The sequence below is a fragment of the Myxocyprinus asiaticus genome, chromosome 42 (genome assembly GCF_019703515.2).
Source record: "Myxocyprinus asiaticus isolate MX2 ecotype Aquarium Trade chromosome 42, UBuf_Myxa_2, whole genome shotgun sequence".
Taxonomy (NCBI): Eukaryota; Metazoa; Chordata; class Actinopteri; order Cypriniformes; family Catostomidae; genus Myxocyprinus; species Myxocyprinus asiaticus.
In genome coordinates, this window is record NC_059385.1 from 8,900,838 (window position 1) to 8,923,434 (window position 22,597).

The 22,597-nt window shown below is 39.1% G+C and overlaps 1 protein-coding gene across 4 annotated transcripts in view; it reads right to left on the reverse strand.

Annotated features, from left to right (window-relative positions):
• The window catches only part of nf1b (neurofibromin 1b), an 88,296-nt gene that overhangs the window by 39,390 nt on the left and 26,309 nt on the right, over positions 1 to 22,597 (reverse strand). For 2 of the 4 annotated variants that reach the window (XM_051684780.1, XM_051684779.1), the window contains exons 18-36: positions 17,738 to 17,984; positions 17,533 to 17,606; positions 17,158 to 17,241; positions 15,523 to 15,864; positions 14,982 to 15,121; positions 12,881 to 13,003; positions 12,689 to 12,772; positions 11,681 to 11,797; positions 11,420 to 11,601; positions 9,371 to 9,582; positions 8,701 to 8,862; positions 8,512 to 8,615; positions 7,779 to 7,914; positions 7,178 to 7,240; positions 6,111 to 6,269; positions 4,508 to 4,605; positions 4,288 to 4,434; positions 3,820 to 3,966; positions 2,664 to 2,774 (exon numbers count right to left, since the gene is read on the reverse strand). In XM_051684780.1, the coding sequence (XP_051540740.1) occupies positions 2,664 to 2,774; positions 3,820 to 3,966; positions 4,288 to 4,434; positions 4,508 to 4,605; positions 6,111 to 6,269; positions 7,178 to 7,240; positions 7,779 to 7,914; positions 8,512 to 8,615; positions 8,701 to 8,862; positions 9,371 to 9,582; positions 11,420 to 11,601; positions 11,681 to 11,797; positions 12,689 to 12,772; positions 12,881 to 13,003; positions 14,982 to 15,121; positions 15,523 to 15,864; positions 17,158 to 17,241; positions 17,533 to 17,606; positions 17,738 to 17,984 (2,732 nt within the window). The remainder of the gene's footprint in view (positions 1 to 2,663; positions 2,775 to 3,819; positions 3,967 to 4,287; positions 4,435 to 4,507; positions 4,606 to 6,110; positions 6,270 to 7,177; positions 7,241 to 7,778; positions 7,915 to 8,511; positions 8,616 to 8,700; positions 8,863 to 9,370; positions 9,583 to 11,419; positions 11,602 to 11,680; positions 11,798 to 12,688; positions 12,773 to 12,880; positions 13,004 to 14,981; positions 15,122 to 15,522; positions 15,865 to 17,157; positions 17,242 to 17,532; positions 17,607 to 17,737; positions 17,985 to 22,597) is intronic. The other 2 variants (XM_051684782.1, XM_051684781.1) reach the window with 1 other exon arrangement.

The window sequence follows — 22,597 nt, forward strand, 5'->3', positions numbered from 1 at the left end:
AATAAACCGTTTATAGTTTCAAACTAAAAAGCATGGCCCAATTTTTTTATTTTGTTAATGGTGGAGCTTTAACCTGTTTGATGACTTTACACATCACAGTTACAAAGTTATAGCTATTTAAAAAATATAAAAAATTAAGTAACAACAGTAATTTTCTAAAAACTCTGCTTGGACCTCTAATGTAACTAGATACCATTATGACAACCAAGTTACACTGCAAAATGAGCATTATAAACATTAAAAAACACTCAAACTCAAGCCAGTCCTTCAGATGGTATTATGCTAAATCATGCAAAACAAAATCAAATACACACACTGAGCACTTTATTAGGAACACCTGTACAGCTACTTATCATGCGATTATCTATTCAGCCAATCATGTGGCAGCAGTGCAATGCATAAAATCATGCAGATACAGGTCAGGAGCTTCAGTTAATGTTCACATCAACCGTCAGAATGGGAAAAAATGTGGTGATAGTGATTTCGACCGTGGCATTATTTTTGGCGCCAGACGGGTTGGTTTGAGTATTTCTGTAACTGCTGATCTCTTGGGATTTTCACACACAACATTCTCTAGAGTTTACTCAGAATTGTGCCAAAAACAAAAAACATCCAGTCAGCGGCAGTTCTGCGGACGTACACGCCTTGTTGATATGAGAGGTCAACGGAGAATGGCCAGACTGGTTCGAGCTGACAGAAAGACTACGGTAACTCAGATAACCCCTCTGTACAATTGCAGTGAGCAGAATGGCATCTCAGAATGCACAACACGTCGAACCTTTAGGTGGATGGTCTTCAACAGCAGATCATGTTGGGCACTTTATTAGGACCATAGTGTTCCTAAAAGTGTTTGGTGAGTGTATTTGTTAAGCAAAAGACAATCTTTCCAGCATGATCTTTCCATTGTTGATCCTCCTTTTCCAAAGAGTCCCGTTCATATGACTTCTTATGCTGGTGTCATTATTAAAAGCATCAGTATGTTAAAGAGACATCACCACTCACAAAGGTTAAACAAACAGCATCAGTCACTGGGAACACTGAAGGTAAGTACCCAAGGAATGATTTTTGAAATTTTAAACTTAACTTGAAGGGGTTTACTGGACAAAAAAAAAAGTTGGAAAACCCTGTTCTAGAGAATTTTATGAGTTGGTGTTTAATGCAAACTTCTCAAAATAAAGTTTGTTGATTGTATTATACATGTTTTAGATACCTCTGCGCAGCTTAGGGGTGTGCAAAATTACAGTACGTTTTTAAAATCAACTAGTTGGAAGCCTTAAATAAATCAGGCTGGTTTGTACACCTGACCCTTATTGGACACGTTTCTAAGGGGACAATCACATAAAATGCCTTCTTGCTTTTAAAATCAGCTTGACGGAGCGCAACGGAATGGAACAGAATGCAGGGGTCTCGAGACACTTTTTGTCTGAATGTGTATGGGCTGTTTTTGCACTTTACCAAATGTTTTTCGATCAAAAAATGCACTGGAATGGGCGTTCTTGACCACTGCGGCACATCTTGCTGTTTTTAGCTGAAGAGCACATTCAGACTGAACAGCCCCTAAGACTGTAGCTGTGGTGCTTTAAAAGGAATTAAGTTAAAGGAGCTTTCCAATAGGGTTTCCTATGCAAACTGCTTAGCATGCTTACAGCACATTAATTCAAGCACTACTGCTAAATCTATTTAAATAAAATATATATATATATATATAAAAAGAAAAAATTTAAATAACCTAATCACCCTAACTAATCAACTAGATGATTATTGGACAAAAAGTTTACCATCGTGACCCATCCCCTGTTGAGCTAGCTACAAATATAAACCTGAAGAACTCTTGTACTAACGTGATTTTAGTTTGTATTGTTCTCAGATCAGAGAAATGGCTGTAAGAGTGGAACCACGTTTTTCAATAACACCCACAGCATAATTCAGAAAATGAACAGTACCTTGTCACTCGATTTCACCTACAGCTCAATCCAGAACACGAACAACACAGCTTCATCCAACTCCACCAACAGCACAGAACAGAACAAGTATCACTTTATCATCCTTTCCAGCAATGGCTCCTCTTCCTTCATGAACGGCGGTTTCAAGCTTTTGCCCATGTTCATGCCCCTGAGCTTACTACAGATGATACAGTGACCTAGCAGCAATCCGGTAACCTTTTGGTCCCCCTCTGCTTTATGCATAGACAATCATGGGCATGCAAGGTTTTTCAGAGAGTGTGAGGTTCCTCCAGAGACTCTTCTGAAAATGCTATGAAACCTTTGTAGATTTTACTGAGCTTACGATGCAAACAGCTTTTTGCTTCATAGTGTTGTAATTTCTGTGGTATTAAAAAGCTTTCTCCTATCCCACCTTAATATTTAGAGTCTATAAGTAAGTTTAAGTAAGCCATTTGCCATTAAGCCATTCAATTCCCCTGAAAAGTTCAAGTTTTTAAACCAATTTGAAACAGGCAGTCAGGCTCTTTAAAATTATTGCCAGACTTGTAAAATATAATAAACATACTTAAAGGTAAATCCATGGACCTGTATTTTGTTATTTTTTGTATTAGAAATACGGTAAACTCTGGACAAGAAGAACTTTTGTGTTTTTCAAATTCTTTTGCTGCAGACATTCAGCAGTCATTTAGTGCTAGTCCATCAAGTGTCGTGATGCCTTACCTGCGAGTCACATAGTAAAACACAGGGTTTCCATTCTTTGAGGTTCCAGCCTGATAAAAGATATTGAGGGTTTTCAGCGCTTTAAATTCTTCTTTTTCATGCACCTGGTGTCTAAGGATAAAACAAAAATAGCTCTGAACCTTTTACTGACATACTAAGATACTGCACATCAAGAATCTACACACTTGAAGAGGATGGTATGACAATTAAATTTTAAGTGTTGCACAAACACGGAAAAAAATTGTTAACCTAAAAAAAATTCGCTTCATGAGTAAAAACTAAATTAACTGGTTTGATTCAAGTCAAAAATATTATTTAACTTTCCTGAATCAACCTAAATACATTAGGTTACATAAAATAATTTTAAGGGTTAGATCAGGCAGAAATAGTTCCTTAAAGGAATAGTTCACCGCCCCCCCCCCAAAAAATAATTCTCTCATCATTTACTCACCCTCATGCCATCCCACATGTGTACGACTTTCTTCTGCAGAAGACAAATGAAGATTTTTAGAAGAATATTTCAGCTCTGAATGTCCATGCAATGCAAGTGAATGGTGGACAGAACTTTGACGCTCCAAAAGGACATAAATGCAGCATAAAAGTAATCCATGAGTCTTCAGTGATTAAATCTATATCTTCAGAATCGGTATGATAGGTGTGGGTGAGAAACAAATCAATATTTAAGTAATTTTTACTATAAATTCTCCTCGCTGCCATTAGGTGGCGATATGCAAGAAGAATGTGAATCACCAAAAACAAAAGTGATTGATAGTTAAAAAAAAAAAGGACTTAAATATTTATCTCTTTCTCACCCACACTTATATCGCTTCTGGAGATTTGGATTTAACCAATGGAGTCATACAGGTTAATTTTATGCTGCTTTTATGTGCTTTTGGAGCTTCAAAGTTTTGGTCACCATTCACTTGCATTGTGAGGACCAACAGAGGTGAGATATTCTTCTAAAAATCTTTGTTTGTGTTCTGCAGAAGAAAGTCATACACATCTTGGATGGCATGAGGGTGAGTAAATGATGAGAGAATTAATTCATCATTTTTGGGCGAACTATTTCTTTAAGGTAACAACTGCAAGTCATCATAGCTTCATAGTTCATAGCTTTAAATCAGAAAAATGTTGCTTTAGCAGTTTTTGTTTTTACCTGGTCATGAACTCCTCAAATTTAGAGCTGGTGAGATTTAGACTGGACCAATGAGTATCGGCCACAGGTTTGTGTTCTGGAGGACCCAGATAAGCAAGCAAGGTAGCCATCTTATCAAAGGGTCTCCTTCCTACAGCTTTATGGTCCCTGAATAAATAAATAAGGAAAATGATATTTGAAATCTTTTGCAACCTCATGGTTTCTCTAAAAAGTTGATGGGCATGAAATATAAATGCAATGCATTCCTGACATTTTTATGTAATTATTTTTCTGAAATGCACAATAATCTCAGTAATAATCATCTTACTGAAACAATCAGACTAGAAAGAAAAGGGCTAAAAAATAAAATAAAAAATACATCTATTGCAAGTGGCCATCCCCAGGAAACAACCAAACTGCTTTCGCACAAGCAATCACATTTGTTTTGATAGTAACCCCATGAGCTGGATGATAACACCATTCTCACACCTGTTACTTGACAAATACTGGCCGATTTTCTCCTGATTGTTCCACAGCAGTCTGTGCAGGGCCAAAACGTTGCCATCACTAATGAAAGACAGACTGTGATTGAGAGAGTCGCTCGTTGGGCAGTCAGAGGCGATGTCCAGGAAAAATCTAGAAGGAAACCCAAAGGCTCAGATGAGTTGGTGACATGATCCAATTCCTGAAAATATCTCTGATTTCTTACCTTCTAGCTGCATCAAAATTACTCTTCACAAAGTCGTTAAATGGCCTCATATGCTCCTCTTTTGTGAACAAAACATGGTTTGCGATACTTTGTAGAATCTGTGGACGGGCAAGATATTAGATTAAATGAACCAGAAGTTAGCGAGTTAATAAACCCTGCTAGAAAATCCAGTTAATGCCAGTCTGAGATAAAAGGTAGCAGGTTTTACATGGTTTTTAGAAGGTTCATTTATTGATGTTTGATCAGCTGGTCTTCCAGCCAGTGGACCTGGTTTTGGACTGGAAGACCATCTTGGTCAAGCTGGTTAAAGCTGGCAGATCACTTTGGAGCAACAACAAACCAGCTAACATACTCCAAAAACCAGCTTGAAAACCTTAAAAGAATCTTCCGGTTCAATTCAAGTTAAGCTCAATCGACAGCATTTGTGGCATAATACTGATTTCCACAAAAAATGATTTTGACTTGCCCCTCCTTTTCTTTAAAAAAAAGCAAAAATCGTGGGGCCTGGGTAGCTCAGTGGTAAAAGACGCTGGCTACCACCCCTGGAGTTCGCTAGTTCGAATCCCAGGGCGTGCTGAGTGACTCCAGCCAGGTCTCCTAAGCAACCAAATTGGCCCGGTTGCTAGGGAGGGCAGAGTCACATGGGGTAACCTCCTCGTGGTCGCTATAATGTGGTTCGTTCTCGGTGAGGCGCATGGTGAGTTGAGCACGGATGCCGCGGTGGATGGCGTGAAGCCTCCACATGCGCTGTGTCTCCGTGGCAACGCGCTCAACAAGCCACGTGATAAGATGCACGGGTTGACGGTCTCAGACGCGGAGGCAACTGGGATTCATCCTCCGCCACCCAGACTAAGGCAAATCACTACGCAACCACGAGGACTTAAAAGCGCACTGGGATTTGGGCATTCCAAATTGGGTGCTTTTTTTAAAGGAGGGACGAGTCGAAATCTATTTTTGTGGTAATCAACATTATGCCACAAATGCTGTCGACTGAGCTTAACTTGTATTGAACCTGGAATATTAGTGGGGTAAATCTCACAAAACTTGTCAAACATGTCCAGGTCATATTTCACCCCACAAGAAAAAAATAGGCCATTATATTTTGCACAGAGAGAACTAAGCCTATTTTTTTGCATTGTGACATTATTGTAATGACATCAAAAGCACATTTTCCCCCTAAAGTCTCACTACAGTAATGCGGAAAAATCTAAATTATTACCGTGATAGGAAAAAATATCTTATCAAAATTGTAAAGTATTTATATATCATGGTTTTATTTCTTTAAATGTATGTCGATTTTACTGAAATAAAAAAAATATTGAATTACAGTCATATTAAAGGTACTATTGCAAGAAATTATATATTACAGTAATGAGAATCTTTTGAGAATCATCATTCGGAATAATGAGAATCACAAAAAAACTCCCAAGTAAAATGTTCAGATGGATTACAGCAATGAGAATTGGGTGGATGTGCTATATTGTCATGAAAATAATCAACTCACAATGCAAGAAATCTTAATGGTCCAACAAATGGCTTCATTTCCTTTATGCAAAAAAACTATTTTCTCCCGAGCATGTTTTTATGAGTGGTATGAGCTCACCTTTGACATGAGTTTGAGGCCTCTTTCTATCTTGGGTGGAGGCTTTTTGTCGAGAATCCCAGCTTCATAGGGGGACACTATAGCTGGGTTCACAAAGCGCAAAAACATGGCACTACCTACAGCTCCAATACCGTTCTGAGGAAAACGCTGACTCACCACCTGAAACCAAGACACACACATCCACAAAAGCAGAACTAAGAGGGTGTTTATGGCTGACAGTAGCGGTTCTAGCTTGTATGGCACCCTGGGCGAAACCTGCTTCAGCACGCCCCCAAAGTTGTTGACCGGGCACCGTGCCGCCCCCCAGCAAGATGCCGCCCTGGGCGGCTACCCATGTCGCCCATGTCTAAATCTGCCACTGATGGCTGAAGTAACATGGTACCATTTCTTTAAGATAGTTCCCAATGAATAACAAAACCTCTCACATCTGCTGATTTAAATAGCTGACCTTAAACCTCCATACACTAACTAAACCATATTAGGGCTTAGCTTCCAAAATAAATTAACCATAGTTACATAGGTTACTAACTATAAACTGATTCTGAAGTGAGGGAACTATCTGAATGAAATGACACCAGAGGTTTATGAATTAAAGTGTAGACAGCTGTTTTAAGCAGGTAAACGGTGATGGCAGATGTCCTCGATAGCAACCTTTAAGAGTGTTAGAGAAGAAGACAGGAAAGCAAAAGCCTTAAAATGATGCTTGGTGAAAATGTGTTTTCTTAAGAATAAAGTTTCAGATAACCATTTGGCTTGAAAACATTCTGTCACTTAGGAAGGGGTGAAGTCTGCATTATTCACAATGCACCGCTGCAATCATTGCCTCCATAAACAACCCTCGGTCCTGAAACAAGGGCCCATGCAAAGATGTTGTCTGGAGCAAACTAATTGTCTTTTCCAGGTGGTGATGCTAAGAAGGGCATTCAGTGAAAACTTCATCTTGCCAGAAGTCAGAATATTAGTAGATATGATTTGATGGTAGTAAAGCAGGCCAGAGGTGCACAGGAGCCTCAGATTAATAAAGTGATTTGGGACAGGAAGCAGATTCACCTGTCATTCACACTTACTGCTTTTCTCATTTCCTTTCTGTCTTTGACAGATGCTTTAGACAGGAGAGAGTGACAAGTAGCCTACAGGACAGAAATGAGCATAAACAAGTCACGGCACGAGCTAACACACACATAAATACACTCCATAATTACCAAGGCCGCACAGAATTGGCGCCCAAGGATTTCCGCAGAGCCTGAAATGCCTGGTACTTGCACAATTCTATACATCCTCTGCTTCTTGTAACCTCATTTATTCATTTGTGCATATCATAATTGCACTTTGAAATGGTTTAAATAAAAAGGTAAAATGTAAGTATTTTTGGTAACACTTTGATAGCAGTTACAAAAAAGAGTGTAGAACTGATGTTAAATGTGTATTTGGAATAAACCTGTTTACAATTTTCTATAGAAATTATTAAATATTTAAATGGTTTAATGAAACAATTGTAATTAATCTCCACAGTGTCATATAAACTGATGGATATTTGACATTAGTGACACAATCACAGATCCACAGAACATGTGGATACAAACGTCCACAGGAACGGCCTGAACAAACTCCACACATTGGGTTCTCTGTGTTTAAAGGAAGCACTTGTGCAGGTTCCTTTAGCCTTACCTGAAAGAGACAGTGGCAGACGCTGCGGAGCTGAGGGGGGAACTCGCAGGAAGAGTTGATAATGGCCTGAAAGAAACGATAAGTCATCCGTAACAGATTACGCTGGTTCTCCTCCAAATTCTCACCGCTCTCCAGTCTGCAGAAACAGCACAACAAAATATACTATAACATACATACACACATTACATACATATATACATCTGCCATAACATTAAAACCACCTGCCTAATATTGTGTAGGTCCCCCTCGTGCTGCCAAAACAGTGCCAACCCGCATCTCAGAAGATCATTCTGAGATGCTTCACCACAATCGTACTGAGCGGTTATCTGAGCTACCATAGATTTTGTCAGTTCGAACCAGTCTAGCCATTCTCTGTTGACCTCTCTCATCAAAAAGGCATTTCCATCCACAGAACTGCCACTCACTGGATGTTTTTGGTTTTTGGCACCATTCTGAGTTAATTCTAGAAACTGTTGTCCAGTGCAGACTTAGGGGACGTTCACACAGAACACATTTTCGCACTCCATCTGCATAATTTTTTAATTGTTGGTCTATGAACATATTTTCATATTTTTCACATTTGGCTCCTGCTCGAACCAACATCCTTGTGGTTACTAGACCAGATTAAAAGATATAAAAAAAACTTTTTTATTTTTTGTATTTATGAATTAAATTAATTTTAGGCTTTATTTATTGGGCAACATGATATTAAACAGGTGAACTAGACAGATACCTGGTTGAATCCACTTCAAAGCTCAACATCTGCCACTCAGTACCCGTGATCACCCCCCTGAGCAATGGCTCCAGCAACTTCTGTAGATACGTGGCACCGTACACCTGAAGGGAGGCGGTTCCATGTTAAACAGTGGAAAATGCATAGCTAGAACTGATCCAGATTGTGACAGAGGAAATGTAAATGTACCTTAAAACAGAAAGTCATGATTTTACTGGCCAGACTGTTTCCACGGAACAGAGTTTGCATGGAATCTGCCAACTCAACCTCCTTAGAAAACATGTTCCAGAGGAGCTGATACAATAGATGCCTTGAATCGAAAAGATTCACCAGAACACGGGCCAGTTCATCCTGAAAGACCAACACCAGACTAAATAAACCATTTAGATTGGATGTTCATAATAAAATGTAATACTTGTTATTTAATAATGTATTTACATAGATAAATAAATATAAGGAAGAAATTATCAATCACAATTCAGTATGCAAATAATACAACAAAATAAAGTACTGGTAGATTTTTAATGCAAAACATTTATATATATCTATATATATATCTACATCTATATATATATTTATATATATATATAGAAAAATATACTGTATATATATATATATATATATATATATATATATATATATATATATATATATATATATATATAAAATATACTGTATATATATATATATATATATATATAAATATATAAAAGCCAAAAATTCATAGCATAACGAATTCTGAAGAAACATCAAGAAACAAAGTTTCAACAAAGTTTAAAGGGAGTCTGTACACTAAGTGGTTGAACCACTTTATAGAAAAGAGTAGCTTTATGCAGATGATTTGCATAAATATACCCACCCATTGGGAACAAGGCACCACACTGGCCAGCGCCATGGCGATGGGCAACTCCCCCTGATCTCCCATCATTGTGACAAGTTCCACAAGTCTCTCAAAGCGATCGGCCAAAGCAGTCTCAGCCAGAGTGTCAAACTCCGTCCCCTGCTGCAGGATCTTAGTGAGGACCTCCATGAAAGTGGCCCTGGTCTGCAGGTCTTTATGATAGCCCAGTCCTGCAAGAGACCAGCAGATAAACGGAAAAGAGTTTTTTTTTTCTTTTTTTTTTTTTTTACAGTACATGTGAGAAGGTATTTACTAGATGATGCTTGTATCTGCTTCAGTCATTTACAGGGTTCCCACTTTTTTCAAGTCACAATTTTCCAGGATATTTCCAGGTAATTTTGTTGTGCCAAATATTTAAGCAAAAACACATGCGTCTATTTAAATCGAGCTTTTAATTGTTTTTGATCATAGTTTCTCATCTCCAGATAAGCAGTTCGCTACATGGCACAGTGTGATTATTAATTCCCGTAAAGATGTGATTAAATAAAATAAATACATAGTCTGTATGTGCTGCACACTTCAGAGTGCTCTGCTCTCTGTCATCTCACACACACACAAGAGCATGCGTGATGATCATGATGAGGTGTTTTCAGTGTATGAGTGGCATCACACATTCATTTTTAAGCTCGCATGACTTGCAGATTATGCATTTATTTCATTAAATCACAGACGTTTGCAGTTTAATTATCACACTAGGACATATCACAATTGTAATTTGATTAATTGTGCATTCAAACATACATTTTTGTACAAATATGTCATATTCCATGACATTCTGCATTTTTAGCTAAATCCGTTCATGTTTTCCCACATACTATATGTGGTAACCACGGTATAAGCAGACTACAATCGCTGAATTATTGAAAATGAATACACATCCCGAGGTCTGAAGGCCAATTCACCACTCGACCAACTCAGGATGTGAATTCATTTTCAAAAAAATCAGCGGTCCAACCGTCATCTTTGTCAAAAGTTTATAACGCAAATGTTTCAACAGCAATATTGGAACAAATAAATTGTATTTTGTACCATATCAATACTAAAACCATTTTGTTGGAGCAAAGCAGAGATGACAGCAGATGAGCAGAGAATGTATGTGACAGGGATTCATTCATGACAGTTAACCGTTGACATTGTTTCACAATGCGTAGCCATCAGCAGTGACAAAATATTTGACTCCTATTCAGAGTCCCGATCATTACCATGTTTTCGTACATGTAACAAAAACCTTGTTAGCAACACAGTCAAACAGTTATTATATATTACACTTAAATATTTTCCAGACTGAAAAACTGCATTGTTTCAGGTTTTCCAGGATGCGTGGGACCCTGATTTATTATCAGGTAGACTATATTACTAAGGGTTTACAGCAGATGTGTGTAATTTCTGTATCACTAGTGCCACAAAACAGTTTTCAAACAGATTCTAGAAAACTCCCACACATTTTCCATTGGTTGTCCAACAGATAGTCCTGCCCCAAACTCATGCAATTGGCAACACAAACAGATGGTCCCGCCCCCAACTTACACTAGTGGTTGAGCTAATGTTGCAGTGGCAGTCTGAATGGGTGGCTCAATCAAACAGGAATATTTCGAAAGTGCCACAGAGTCACAATCAACCTACAAATGGCTTACTTAAAATTGACTGTGCATTTAAAGCTAGGAAACGAGAAAGAATTATACACTACCATTGAAAAATTACACACATCAGCTTTAATGAGTAAAAAAATATTTAAATTTTTCATAACAGATGATATTATTCAAAGCGGCTTACAAGTGCACTACAGAACCTAATGTACTAAAGAGGATCATTTTAGAGATTTCTGTGAGTAGATTTAGTGGTTTGTGAAAGTAAAGGTGTCAGTTTAGACACTTCCCCCACAATATTCAGAATAGTGGTCAATTAACATGGGTTTCTCATTGGTTGATTCATAAACTTTTGCACTCTCTCCGCCACCAGTCTTGAATTTTTGATTACATGCTTGGCAAACAAGCTAAATTCTCTCACCGATGGAATGCATTAGGCCGCTGTCCACGTTAGCATTTAGCAGGTTGGACATGGCCAGGACGGTACAGTGCCGTAACGATGCCAACCGCCTGGACATCCCTCGCTTGCGTCCGTCCACCTGCTGTCCCTCGTCCTCCACCTCACTGCAGTCATTCAGCAGGTTCATGAACAGAGTGAAATACCTGTGGAGGCCAGCAGGGGGTAGAATGAGCGCTAAAGCCCAGACTGGTGTACATGAGGTGTGTGATATGAGGGTCTTACTTGAGGAATAGTTGAGATTTAGCCTCCATCAGCTCAACACCATCCCCCTCTTCTGGCTGCAGTGGCAGCCCAGCCAGCAGAGACACCACCGCCTCCATGCTTGCCTGGTCCAGATCCCTGTCAATGAAAACCACAGAACTCAGAGCTAAAATAAGACATCTACCAAACATAAAGTCATGTTCTGGTTTGTGCAGCCTGACATTAAAACCTTTCATATACTGTTTATCCAAAATAGTGTTTACTTACATTCAATACAAGTTAAAGAAATAGATCACCCAAAAATGAAAATTCTCTCATCATTTACTCTACCTTTTACATCTCAAACTAGGATGACTTTCTTTCTTCCACTGAACACAAACGAAGATATTTTAAAGGAGATATGATGTCTGTTTATCCATACAATGCAAGTGAATGGTGACAAAATGTTCTATCTCCAAAAGAACATAAGTGCAACATAAAGGTAATCCATAAGCCTCCATTGGTGTAATCCATAATTTCTGAAGCGATCCAATCGGTTTGGGTGAGAACAGACCAAAATGTAACTCATTTTTCACTGGATATCTTGCCATTGCAGTCTCTGGGAATGATCATGATTTCAAGCTTGGTTACACTTCCTAGTGCTTGACTCATGCAAAGTGTAATCGAGCTTAAAATTATGATCGCCAAGGAGACTGCTGTCTAGATTTAGAGAAAAAGGAGTTATATTTTAGTCTGTTCTTACCCAACATCGATTAGACTGCTTCATAAGACAAGGATTAAACCAATGGAGTATTTTGAATTACTTTTATGCTGCCTTTATATGCTTTTTGGAGCTCCAAAGCTTTGGTCACCATTCAATCTCATTGTATGGACAAACAGACATCTTCATTTGTGTTCCACGGAAGAACGAAAGTCATACTAGTTTGAGACGACATAAGAGTGAGAAATGATGAGAGAATTGTTTTTATTTTTGGGTGAACGATCCCTTTAACATCATCCATTGTTCATGAAATGTTCATGGGGTATTACCTGGTGAGGCACTTGATGTCATCATCAGCTGCCTGGTTGGATGTTCCCATCACCCAGTCTGTCAGATACTCCACCATCTTGTTCCTGAGACACAAACAAATCTAATGCGTCTCTAGTGCAATAACACAACAGAGATGCTGGCTAATCCGATTATTAAATACACAACAGGGCTTCAGTAGGGTTTTGTTGTACCTGAACTTCATCTCCTGGCAAAAGGAGAGGTCATCTCTGCGCTCCATCATCACTTCAACCAGCTGGCACAATTTGGTTTTAATCTGGATGGCATGGACCATGTTGCCTAAGATGCGCACATACCTGCCAACATATCGACAGGCACATAAACACTTCAGTTTCACTGACAATTCCTCAAATATCTCTTTTTAAAGGTGCACTTAGTAAGTTTTTAGCTGACTCTTACTCGTCCCATGGGTCCCAGTAGTACTTGTGGTTTTGGACTCTATACTGACACCCATCGTCCTGGATACTGGGAGTTTGTTTACTAAATGCTGTCGCTGCACACCAGAGATGTTTGTTTGTCTTCTGTCTTGTTACTTTTAGTGTGTGTGTTTTTCTGTCTCATTCTACACACATTCCTATTGTGGACATTCTTGGATTGAATCCAAACTAATTTTGCAGTGTTGCCTGCTGGACTGTTACCGGACACCGGACACTCGCAATCTCTTTGGCGGCTGAACACCACTGTGTACTCGCGCTTGGCGTTTTATATCGTGCAGTTTATCCATGATCAGAACCGTGAGAGCTGTGGGGCGTAGTGGTTTGTTTCATGACTCCCTCTTGTTTGGACATTTTATCTTTTCACTTGCACTCATTCTGTTCGGACTGTCTGGTGGATCACACTCTTTCTGATACCATCACTCTGGAATATACTGTTGACTCGGGCTCTGTTGTTGTTTGTTGTTAGCATATTGTGCTTGTTATATTGTTTGGTTTGCTTGTTTTGTTTACATGTACTTTTAAGTTTGTACACTGGCTGAAAGCGCTATATAAAGTAAACATGTTATTATTATTGTCATTATTAGTGGTAGTAACTCAGTCAATTGCATGACACAGGTTGTCATGTGCTGTCAACATGGCAGCGACCATGAGGGGGCGACACGCTCCATGTAAAATTATACAGCTTTTATTGGGTTTCTGATGTGACTGAGTCTTCATCTCATGTCATTTTCAACATATTTCTTAAAAATGCTATTCATGTCTATCTGTGTGAAACTTTTTGATTCAGCCTGATCTCATGAAATGTACGTGAACATGAAAACATTTTTGCAATTCAAAATTTACGTGTTGTATAACACGTTTTGCTGCAGTTTTCCAGTGAAATGTCCAACTGGGGGCGCCAAAAGAGCAAAAGGGTGTCATATTCAGACAAGGTTTTAAGGTGAATTTTAGATGGATGTTTTTAAAACATACCTCCCTAACCTAAAACTTTGCCTAAACCTAACCAATAGTGTTTTAAATATAAATGAGATGTTAAAAAGACATCCTTACCTTATCAACGCCTAAACCTAACCAATAGTGTTTTAAAATGCTGAAACGAAATGAAAAGCACATATTCTGAAGCAACCACATCATTTCGAGTCGCTTCTATGACTCTGTCGTGTCACGTGTCTGCTTGAGTTCATGATGGTCTTGAACCGTGATCCTCCGACTTAGAGCCCAACGCGCTATGAGGTGAGCTACCGCGCAAGCTAATCATATCGGAATAAGTGTATAAATGTAGGTGGGTCTGTAATACAAGAATTAAAATATATGGTTTTTCAAAAGATGCGTAGGAGTAAAAGTGTGTCGATATCATAAAATAGCAGTGTCTGGGTAATAGAGAGAAAAATAAGTATTTATAAAGTCATAATCAGACATTAAAGTCATGATTTGAGTGAAAGTGAATAAAACACACAGTTGTTGTAGTGCCTCTAGTGTTCATGTCACCTGGAAACTGCAGGGAATTGTACCTGGAGACACGTATTACACGTTTTGAAATAATGTATATGAAGTCCATGTTCACTGAGACCAGGTTGTTTTTATTAGCAAAAACTTACTTAGTGCACGTTTAAAGGGACAAAATTCTGTCATAATTTATTCACCCTCATGTTGTCCACCCAAGTCATACAAGTTTGGAACAACATAAGGGTGAGTAAATGATGACAGAATTTTCATTTTTGGGTGAATTTTTCCATTAAATACTCAACAATGTCCTATGATGGACAAACAAATATATGGAAACATTTATTGATAACAAGAGAATGGCAAAGATGCCACAATCAAGTAAATCACTTACCTGACTAGGTTGAGCATCATGGTCTCAATGCTGGCTTGACCCAGGTGTTCAGAGCTACCCTCTGTATGGTTGTCCAGAAGATTCTTCATAATGGCGATGGTCTGCTCCACAAACTGCGTGTTGGTTTTATTAATTGGCACCTAAACATATGATCACACTGGCCTAAGACATTCTGTGCGATCATGTGACATACATTAGATTGTTGCATTACTTTTGGTGCAAATAGGCCTTAAAGGAATAGTTCACCTAAAAATAACAGTTTCAATTACGGTGTGGTCCTCATACAAAGCTATTTGTATGGCTTCATAAGACTTGGAATATATTAGCAAACAAGTCGTAAGGACTACTTTTAAGGTACTTTTTTTTGGTGCTTGACAGATCCTATCTGTGCTATGTGCATTACAGGGAAAACAACCAGACTGTTTTTCAGAAATTCATCTTTTGAATACGACGGAAGAAAGAAAGTCATACAGGCATAAGTAAATGATGACATAATATAAGTAGATACTGTAGATTAATAAATTGTGAAGAGCTGACTCACCGGTCCCTGGGCATCAAAGAATCTGCTGATGCTATTCTTGAGTTTGTTGAACAGCATCGGGTAGAGCGCCGGACTGAGCTCCAGCCCCACCAGGTCTTTGATGTTAGTGCGGATCTGATGGCCCTTCTCGTGACTGCACACCATCAGCGACAGCAGACGGTCCAGGAACCTGCTCAGAGGCGTCTCTGGGTTCCCCTCACACGAGGCCATGGACACCATGGAGGCCTTGCGATCATTCAAGGTACCCATGGGAGGACTGTAGGTGGCGAGAGCAGACATGTTCCTCTGCTGCAAACACACACCACCCAGCGCACACAGGAAACCTGTCATATTGATCCATTCCTGAGGGACAAGACACAGAATTGTATGCGTTTATAAATGTAAACAGCCAATATTTTCTCATATTTTTATACACTACCAATCAACAATCCGAACGCACTTGATTAAATTTAAGATTTATGATCTGCTTAGGGGTCATCATTGTGTCTGCACTTGGACAAACATGTTAGACTTTATATAGCATAGACTTTAATATATCCAGAGTAAAAAGTATTTGAATTGATTGGAAAAAAATATATAGCAATTTCAAATTATAATGCTTGTTAATGGTAGTGCTTTCTGTCTGAATAGTCACATTTATTGTTATCTGTGCAAGGAAATATTAAAGGGACAGTCCACCCAAAAAAGAAAATTCTCTCATCATTTACTCACACTCGTGCCATCCCAAATGCGTATTACTTTCTTCTGCTGAACTCAAATATTTTTAGAAGAATATCTCAGCTCTGTAGGTCCATTCAATTCAAGTCAACAGGGTCCAAACCTTTGAAGCTCAAAAAGCACATACCGCAAAGGCAGCATAAAAGTAATCCATATGACTCCAGTGGTTAAAACCATGTCTTCAGAAGTGATATGTTAGGTGTGGGTGAGAAACAGATCAATATATACGTTTTTTTTTTTTTTTACTATAAATCTCCACTTTCAAACAGTCCAAGCGCTCTTCTATCCCCCTAAGAGTTCTTCTTCTTTTTGGGGGGTATTTGTGCATACTGCCACCTACTGGCAGGGAGGAGGAGAATTTATAGTTAAAAAGGACTTAAATATTGATTTCTTATCCACACTTATCATATCGCTTTTGAAGATATGGATTTAACTCATGAAGTTGTATGGAATACTATTATGCTGCCTTTATATGCTTTTTAGAGCTTCAAAGTTCTGACCACCATTCACTTGCATTGTATGGACCTACAGAGCTGAGATATTTTTTCAAAAATCTCCCTTTTTTGTTCAGCAGAAGAAAGAAAGTCAAACACATCTGGGATGGTATGCGGGTGAGTAAATGATGAGAGAATTTTCTTTTTTGAGTGAGATATTCCTTTAAAGGTTGTGCAATATAGCACGTATTCTCAGAGTTCAATGGACCAGCTCCAATCAAACGAGACATTTTCAATGACCTGATTGATCAAGCTGAAATTATCAATCTAAAGATGTGGAATAAGGACAAAATATACAATGAGTATGTGCATCCATCTAACATTTGATAGGTTGTATATGTCCAAGTCCTTGTAACATATGACATTCTTTTTAATGATTAATATGTGCGCCCCATTAAAGGTGGTGAGTGTAGCTGGTTCTGACCTGACCGTCCTCCAGTTTAGTTTTTGGATGGCTTAATATTAATTTAGTCGCATGTTCCCATTTAGCATGTGTGTCCTCCCAGGCCTAGAAAGACAACAAAATAAAGTTAATTTTAATTTAATGTCTGGTGTAAACAGCACACAAATACTGAACTGTAATCCAACCATGACAACTGGAAAACAAATCAAATGAAACAAAACACATTTTTGCATATTCAGTGATCAAACAGTGATGTTAAAAAATACAATGGTAGAAAATCACTATTCTGAAGGCAGGGAGGAAGTACAGTAAGTTCAAAGACAGACAGAAAGAGCTGCACAGAATGACTCTACAACTGTCCAATGGCAGTAGAGGTGTAAATGTGTGACCTCTAACCTCTGTATTGCCTGGAGTGGGCAGCTCAATTCTACGGAGCAAAGCCATTACTCTCTTCTGTAGAGCTGAACGACCTAGGAAACAAAGAAAATCACAAATGCACAAAATAAGAAGGCTTATGCTCAGCCTTTAGTGGTGGCCAATAAGTTCACTCACAATAAAAAGTTCTCAAATATCAGTGTTCGGACAGGTTTATCACACAGACCTGTGATCATCATATTACTGAAGGAGGCGAACTCCATGAAGGTGTTGTAATTGGGCAGGAGGGACTGCACAGGGATGTCATCTGCACTGCAGCGGATGTCCGCCTCCTCACACAGGTACCGAAAACAGGACATGGCCACCAGAACTGCCTCCATATCTGGACTCCACAAGAACATGTAAAGACACACCTCCAGCTTGGTCTGGGCCTGCCTGCAGATGGCAATGTTGCTGCCTGCAGAGGCACGTTCCTGTAGAAAAACAAACAAAAAAGGAGGTACGTTCACACAAGCACATAACTCTGTTTTGCAGTATAAATACTGTGCACACTATGGCTGTTTTCTGAATGCATGGAATACCAAGACGACCTACTACTATTGTCAAAATGTGCAGTATATAACCAGATCTCACTGCCTAACAGGGTATTCCACAATGCAAGACAACTTTATATTTCCAGTGCAATGACTGAATTCAATATTGTGACTTTTATCATCTATCTTGTCTCACTATTTGATCAGATTGCCAATTACACAAAATAAAAAATTGCAAAATAACCAATAACATTTGCATTCCATGCTCAATAAAAGTTAAGCTCAATCAAAAGCTTATGTATAATGCAGATTGCCAGTCATGGTTACAATAAGGCACTACCAATGGAAGTGAATGGGGCCAGTCCATAAACATTACAATACACACTGTTTCATAAGTTTAGCCACAAGACATAAAAACTATACATGCTAACATGATTTAAGTGTGATAAAATCATTACAGGGTTTACCGGCATTACATCGTCATGGCCATGAAGTTTGTATAATTGAAGAATGTATAATTGGATATAACTTTACACAAATAATGTAAGCAAGCGATTTTATTCACACTACTGTTGTTATTATATATAATGTTAATAACTTGTGGCTATACTTTTAAAACAGTGTGTACCTTAAAGGAAAAGTTCACCCAAAAATTACTATTCTCTCATAATTTACTCACCCTTATGCCGTCTCAAACTTTATATCGTAATTTTTTTCATAGATGAATGATGTGTCTATATCCATTTAATACATTCTAGTCAATGGGATCCAATACTTTCAAGCTCTAAAACAGATTTTTTTTTAAATGTTTTTTTTATAATTTACAGTGAGGAAAAAAAGAAAAAAAAAAAGTTGCATTTTGGTCCATTTCTCACCCAAAACAGATCGTATTTCTTCAGAAAACATGGATTAAACCACTCAAATAGTTTGGATTAACATTACACTGTCTTTATGTCCTTTATGGAGCTTGAACACGTTGGACCCCAATGACTTGCATTGTATTAACATAGACACATCATATATCTACAAAAATATCTCAGTTTTTGTTCCGCAGAAGAAAGAAAGTCATACGTGTTTGAGACGACATAAGGGTGAGTAAATGATGAGAGAATTATCATTTTTGAGTGAACTATCCCTTTAATCTTTATGGACAAGCCCCATTCACTTCCATTTTAAGTGCTTACTGTACACACGGTTTTTGCTTTTTTAACTAAACAAGGGACGAGTCAAAATACATTTTTGTGATAATCCAAATTATGCCACAAATGCTGTTGATTGAGGTTAACTTGTATTGAACCAAGTAATGTAGCAAGCTACTGTTTAAAACGGTTATCATTGGATACTGCATATTGTTTCAATAATGCAGTATCCAATAATTCAGTATTTTTTATAAATAGTAGGCAGTATTAGGGATGTGCAAAACTACCAATTTTCATAATTGACTAGTCGGACGGTTGTTTGAACGACTAGTCGGTGTTAAGGAAAATAATGTATAATTAGACTCTGTTATGTTCACGTGACTCCAATCAGACACGTTTCAGAGGGATATATGGATGCGAAGCACAACACTTCAACTAACAGATATTCAACAAAAATATAGGCTAAATAACTAACATTTTATTGCACAAGGGTGATCCTCGCTGCACATTCAAAAGCACAAAACTGCAAGATAATGATGTGGGTACATATCTATTTCCTAACATCAAGCTGTTTAAACCTTTTTTACTGCAACTATTTATTTAAGCAGTATCAAACAGAATCAATCAAAGGACTTTAATCCCTCCAAAGCACCTCACAAATATGGGAACATTACTCACAGCAAAGGATTTTACCTTCGAAAGTGATAATCTTGAAATGTACTGTTGATGCAGCGCTTTGATGGCTGAAACAGCAGCGGTGCATAAATGGATTAAACTTAAAAGCATTAAAGGAATATTCCGGGTTTAATACAAGTTAAGCTCACTCGACAGCATTTGTGGAATAATGTTGATTACCACAAAATGTAATTTAGACTCATCCATCCATCCTTTTTTTTTTTTTTTTTTTTTTTTAAAGAAAAGCAAAAATCGAGGTTACAGTGAGGCTCTTACAATGGAAAAGAATGGGGCACATTTCTGGAGAGTTTAAAAGCAGAAATGTGAAGCTTATAACTTTATAAAAGCACATTCATTCTTCTGTTAAAGCTCATATATTATTTGAGCTGTAAAGTTGTTTAAATTGTAATTTTTACAATAATTTTAGGGTTTGATGGTTCCATTTCATTGTTCCAGACTACCACAGACATTTAAAACATAGTGGAACGAGTCGTGCACTTGCGCATCATAACAAGAAACTCATTGATTGTCCTCATTGAACTCATTGTTCATGCATTGATTTTGTCACACTTGACCCCGACCGATGACGTGTAAGAAGCTACTGTATATCAGTTTCCATCCACGTCATCTCTTTGTCATTCTCGCCGAAGAGATCTCGTTTGAGCGTGCACAGCTCTTGGGCTAGTGAATTGCTCCCCGCGATAGCTGTGTCTTGGGAAAACACACCGGATTTAATCATCGGATTTACACATCGGAGTTATATATCAAAATTCATCGGATTCAGACACCAGACTGAAGTGTTGGACCGCGTGGATCAAGCGCTAGAGAACCCATTGGTTATCCAGGGTTTTTCATTAGAGGCATTCACTAACCAGCGATACTGAGGTGAGTGTTTTTATCAGGAACTCAGTGGTTAACCAGGGTTCTTACTGAGAGCGTGTACATCTGCCTCTCCCTTGCCCCGGTGCGAGCCGGTGTCCAGTTTTTCCAGGGAGGAGCTGGACACTGTGTCCCTAGCAGGACTCATTGGTTACAGCTGAGCAGGACCATTGTCCTTTTTTGGATGACACGCCATCTTCACATTCCCAGTCTTGGCATTCCCATAGTGATGATGGCTCAGACCTCCGCGGTACTGCACCTTCAGTAGTGTTTTCACTGCAAGATACGCTTAAGATGGCACTAGTCAGGCTAAATTTGGACCGACCTTCTCCTGTGTTGGGACCTTCGAACCTCCTGTGCCATCCAGTCTCCCAGCCAGAGGATTTCCTAATGCCAAGCTGTCCTGATTTCACTGTTTTTTTCTGCCTTTCGATCAGCTCCCTCAACCAGGCTTGATCATGTGGCGCATACACTACTGGCAATGGCTGAAGCTCAGGAAAAGGGCCTTGGTAATATGCCTACAGCAGAGCAATATACTGTATATCTTCCTTCTCCACTGCCCCAACCCGAAATGCAGGTGCACTGATGACCTGCTAGTCAGGACCTATAATGCAGTCTCAGGCTTGAGTCGGGTAGGGAATTCCATGGCCCACCTGTTACTTGCACTTCATTCCAACATGACTGCTGCCCCACCTGACAACACCGCTTAAGAGTTGCTTGACGCTTCCCTACAGGCTTTGGGTCAATTGCTCTCTCTAGTGGGAAGGCCCTTGGGCTCATTACACAGGCTAGATGACAAGTGTGGCTAGCACAGCCTAAACTGCCGAAGGCATGCCGTAACAGCCTTCGCCAGCTACAGCTAGTGCCTGGACAGGTTTTTGGATCAGCCGCCCAGGAAGCTCTTGAACGCAGAGCGCATGCAGCCAAGTCTCCCAACATATTGAGTTGGGTTACCCTGGTCTGTCATCACAACGGATGTCTGTCCGCCATGCGATCTCGCTACAGCGCAAGCAGGGGCAGTCTTACAGGCCTTCACAGCAGACTGCTCGACTTTGCACTCTCTCGTCAAGAAGTGAGGGGACCCGTTCTCGTTTTTGCCCACCTGCTTGTCCCCCCTCCCCAGGGATAATGAAACCGCTCCTTGCCATCATTGACGGCTCAGGGTCTGTGACAGGCCATTTCTCAACCTCTCAACTACAACATTGGAGAAGCGTTGGAGAAGCATTACAGACAACAGGTGGCTCTTCGACACACTTGAGAAGGGCTACTGTCTTCAGTTCCGTCACAGACCCACACTATGCACAAGTACTCGACCCACAGTGGTTCAGAACCCCGCCAGGCCTTTTCCCTATCTGCGGGCCGACCATGACGTGGACGGAAACGGATATAGCTTCCTACACGTCATCGGTCGTGGTCACATGTGACAAAATCAATGCAAGTTTCTCGATATGACGCACAAGCGCACAACTCCTTCCTCTATGTTTTAACCATCTCTGGCGGTCTTCCACTATTCATAGAACCACGGTTACACCAGTAACCAACGTTTGTTGACATTACGTCGTCATGGCAACGAAGTTGTAAAATTGGCTATAACTTTAAAAAGAAAATGTCAGTAAATGAATTTATAACACTAAAATCATGTTTACATGCATATTGTTTATGTCTTGTTGCATTACTTTTGAAAAAGTGAGTATTTTAACTTTCAAAAATTGGCCCCCATTCACTTCCATTGTAAGTGCCTCAGTATAACCCAGATTTTTCCTTTTTTTAAAGAAAAGGAGGGACAAGTCAAAAGAAGTTTTTGTGGTAATCAATATCATGCCACAAAGCTGTCAATTGAACTTAACTTGTATTAAACCC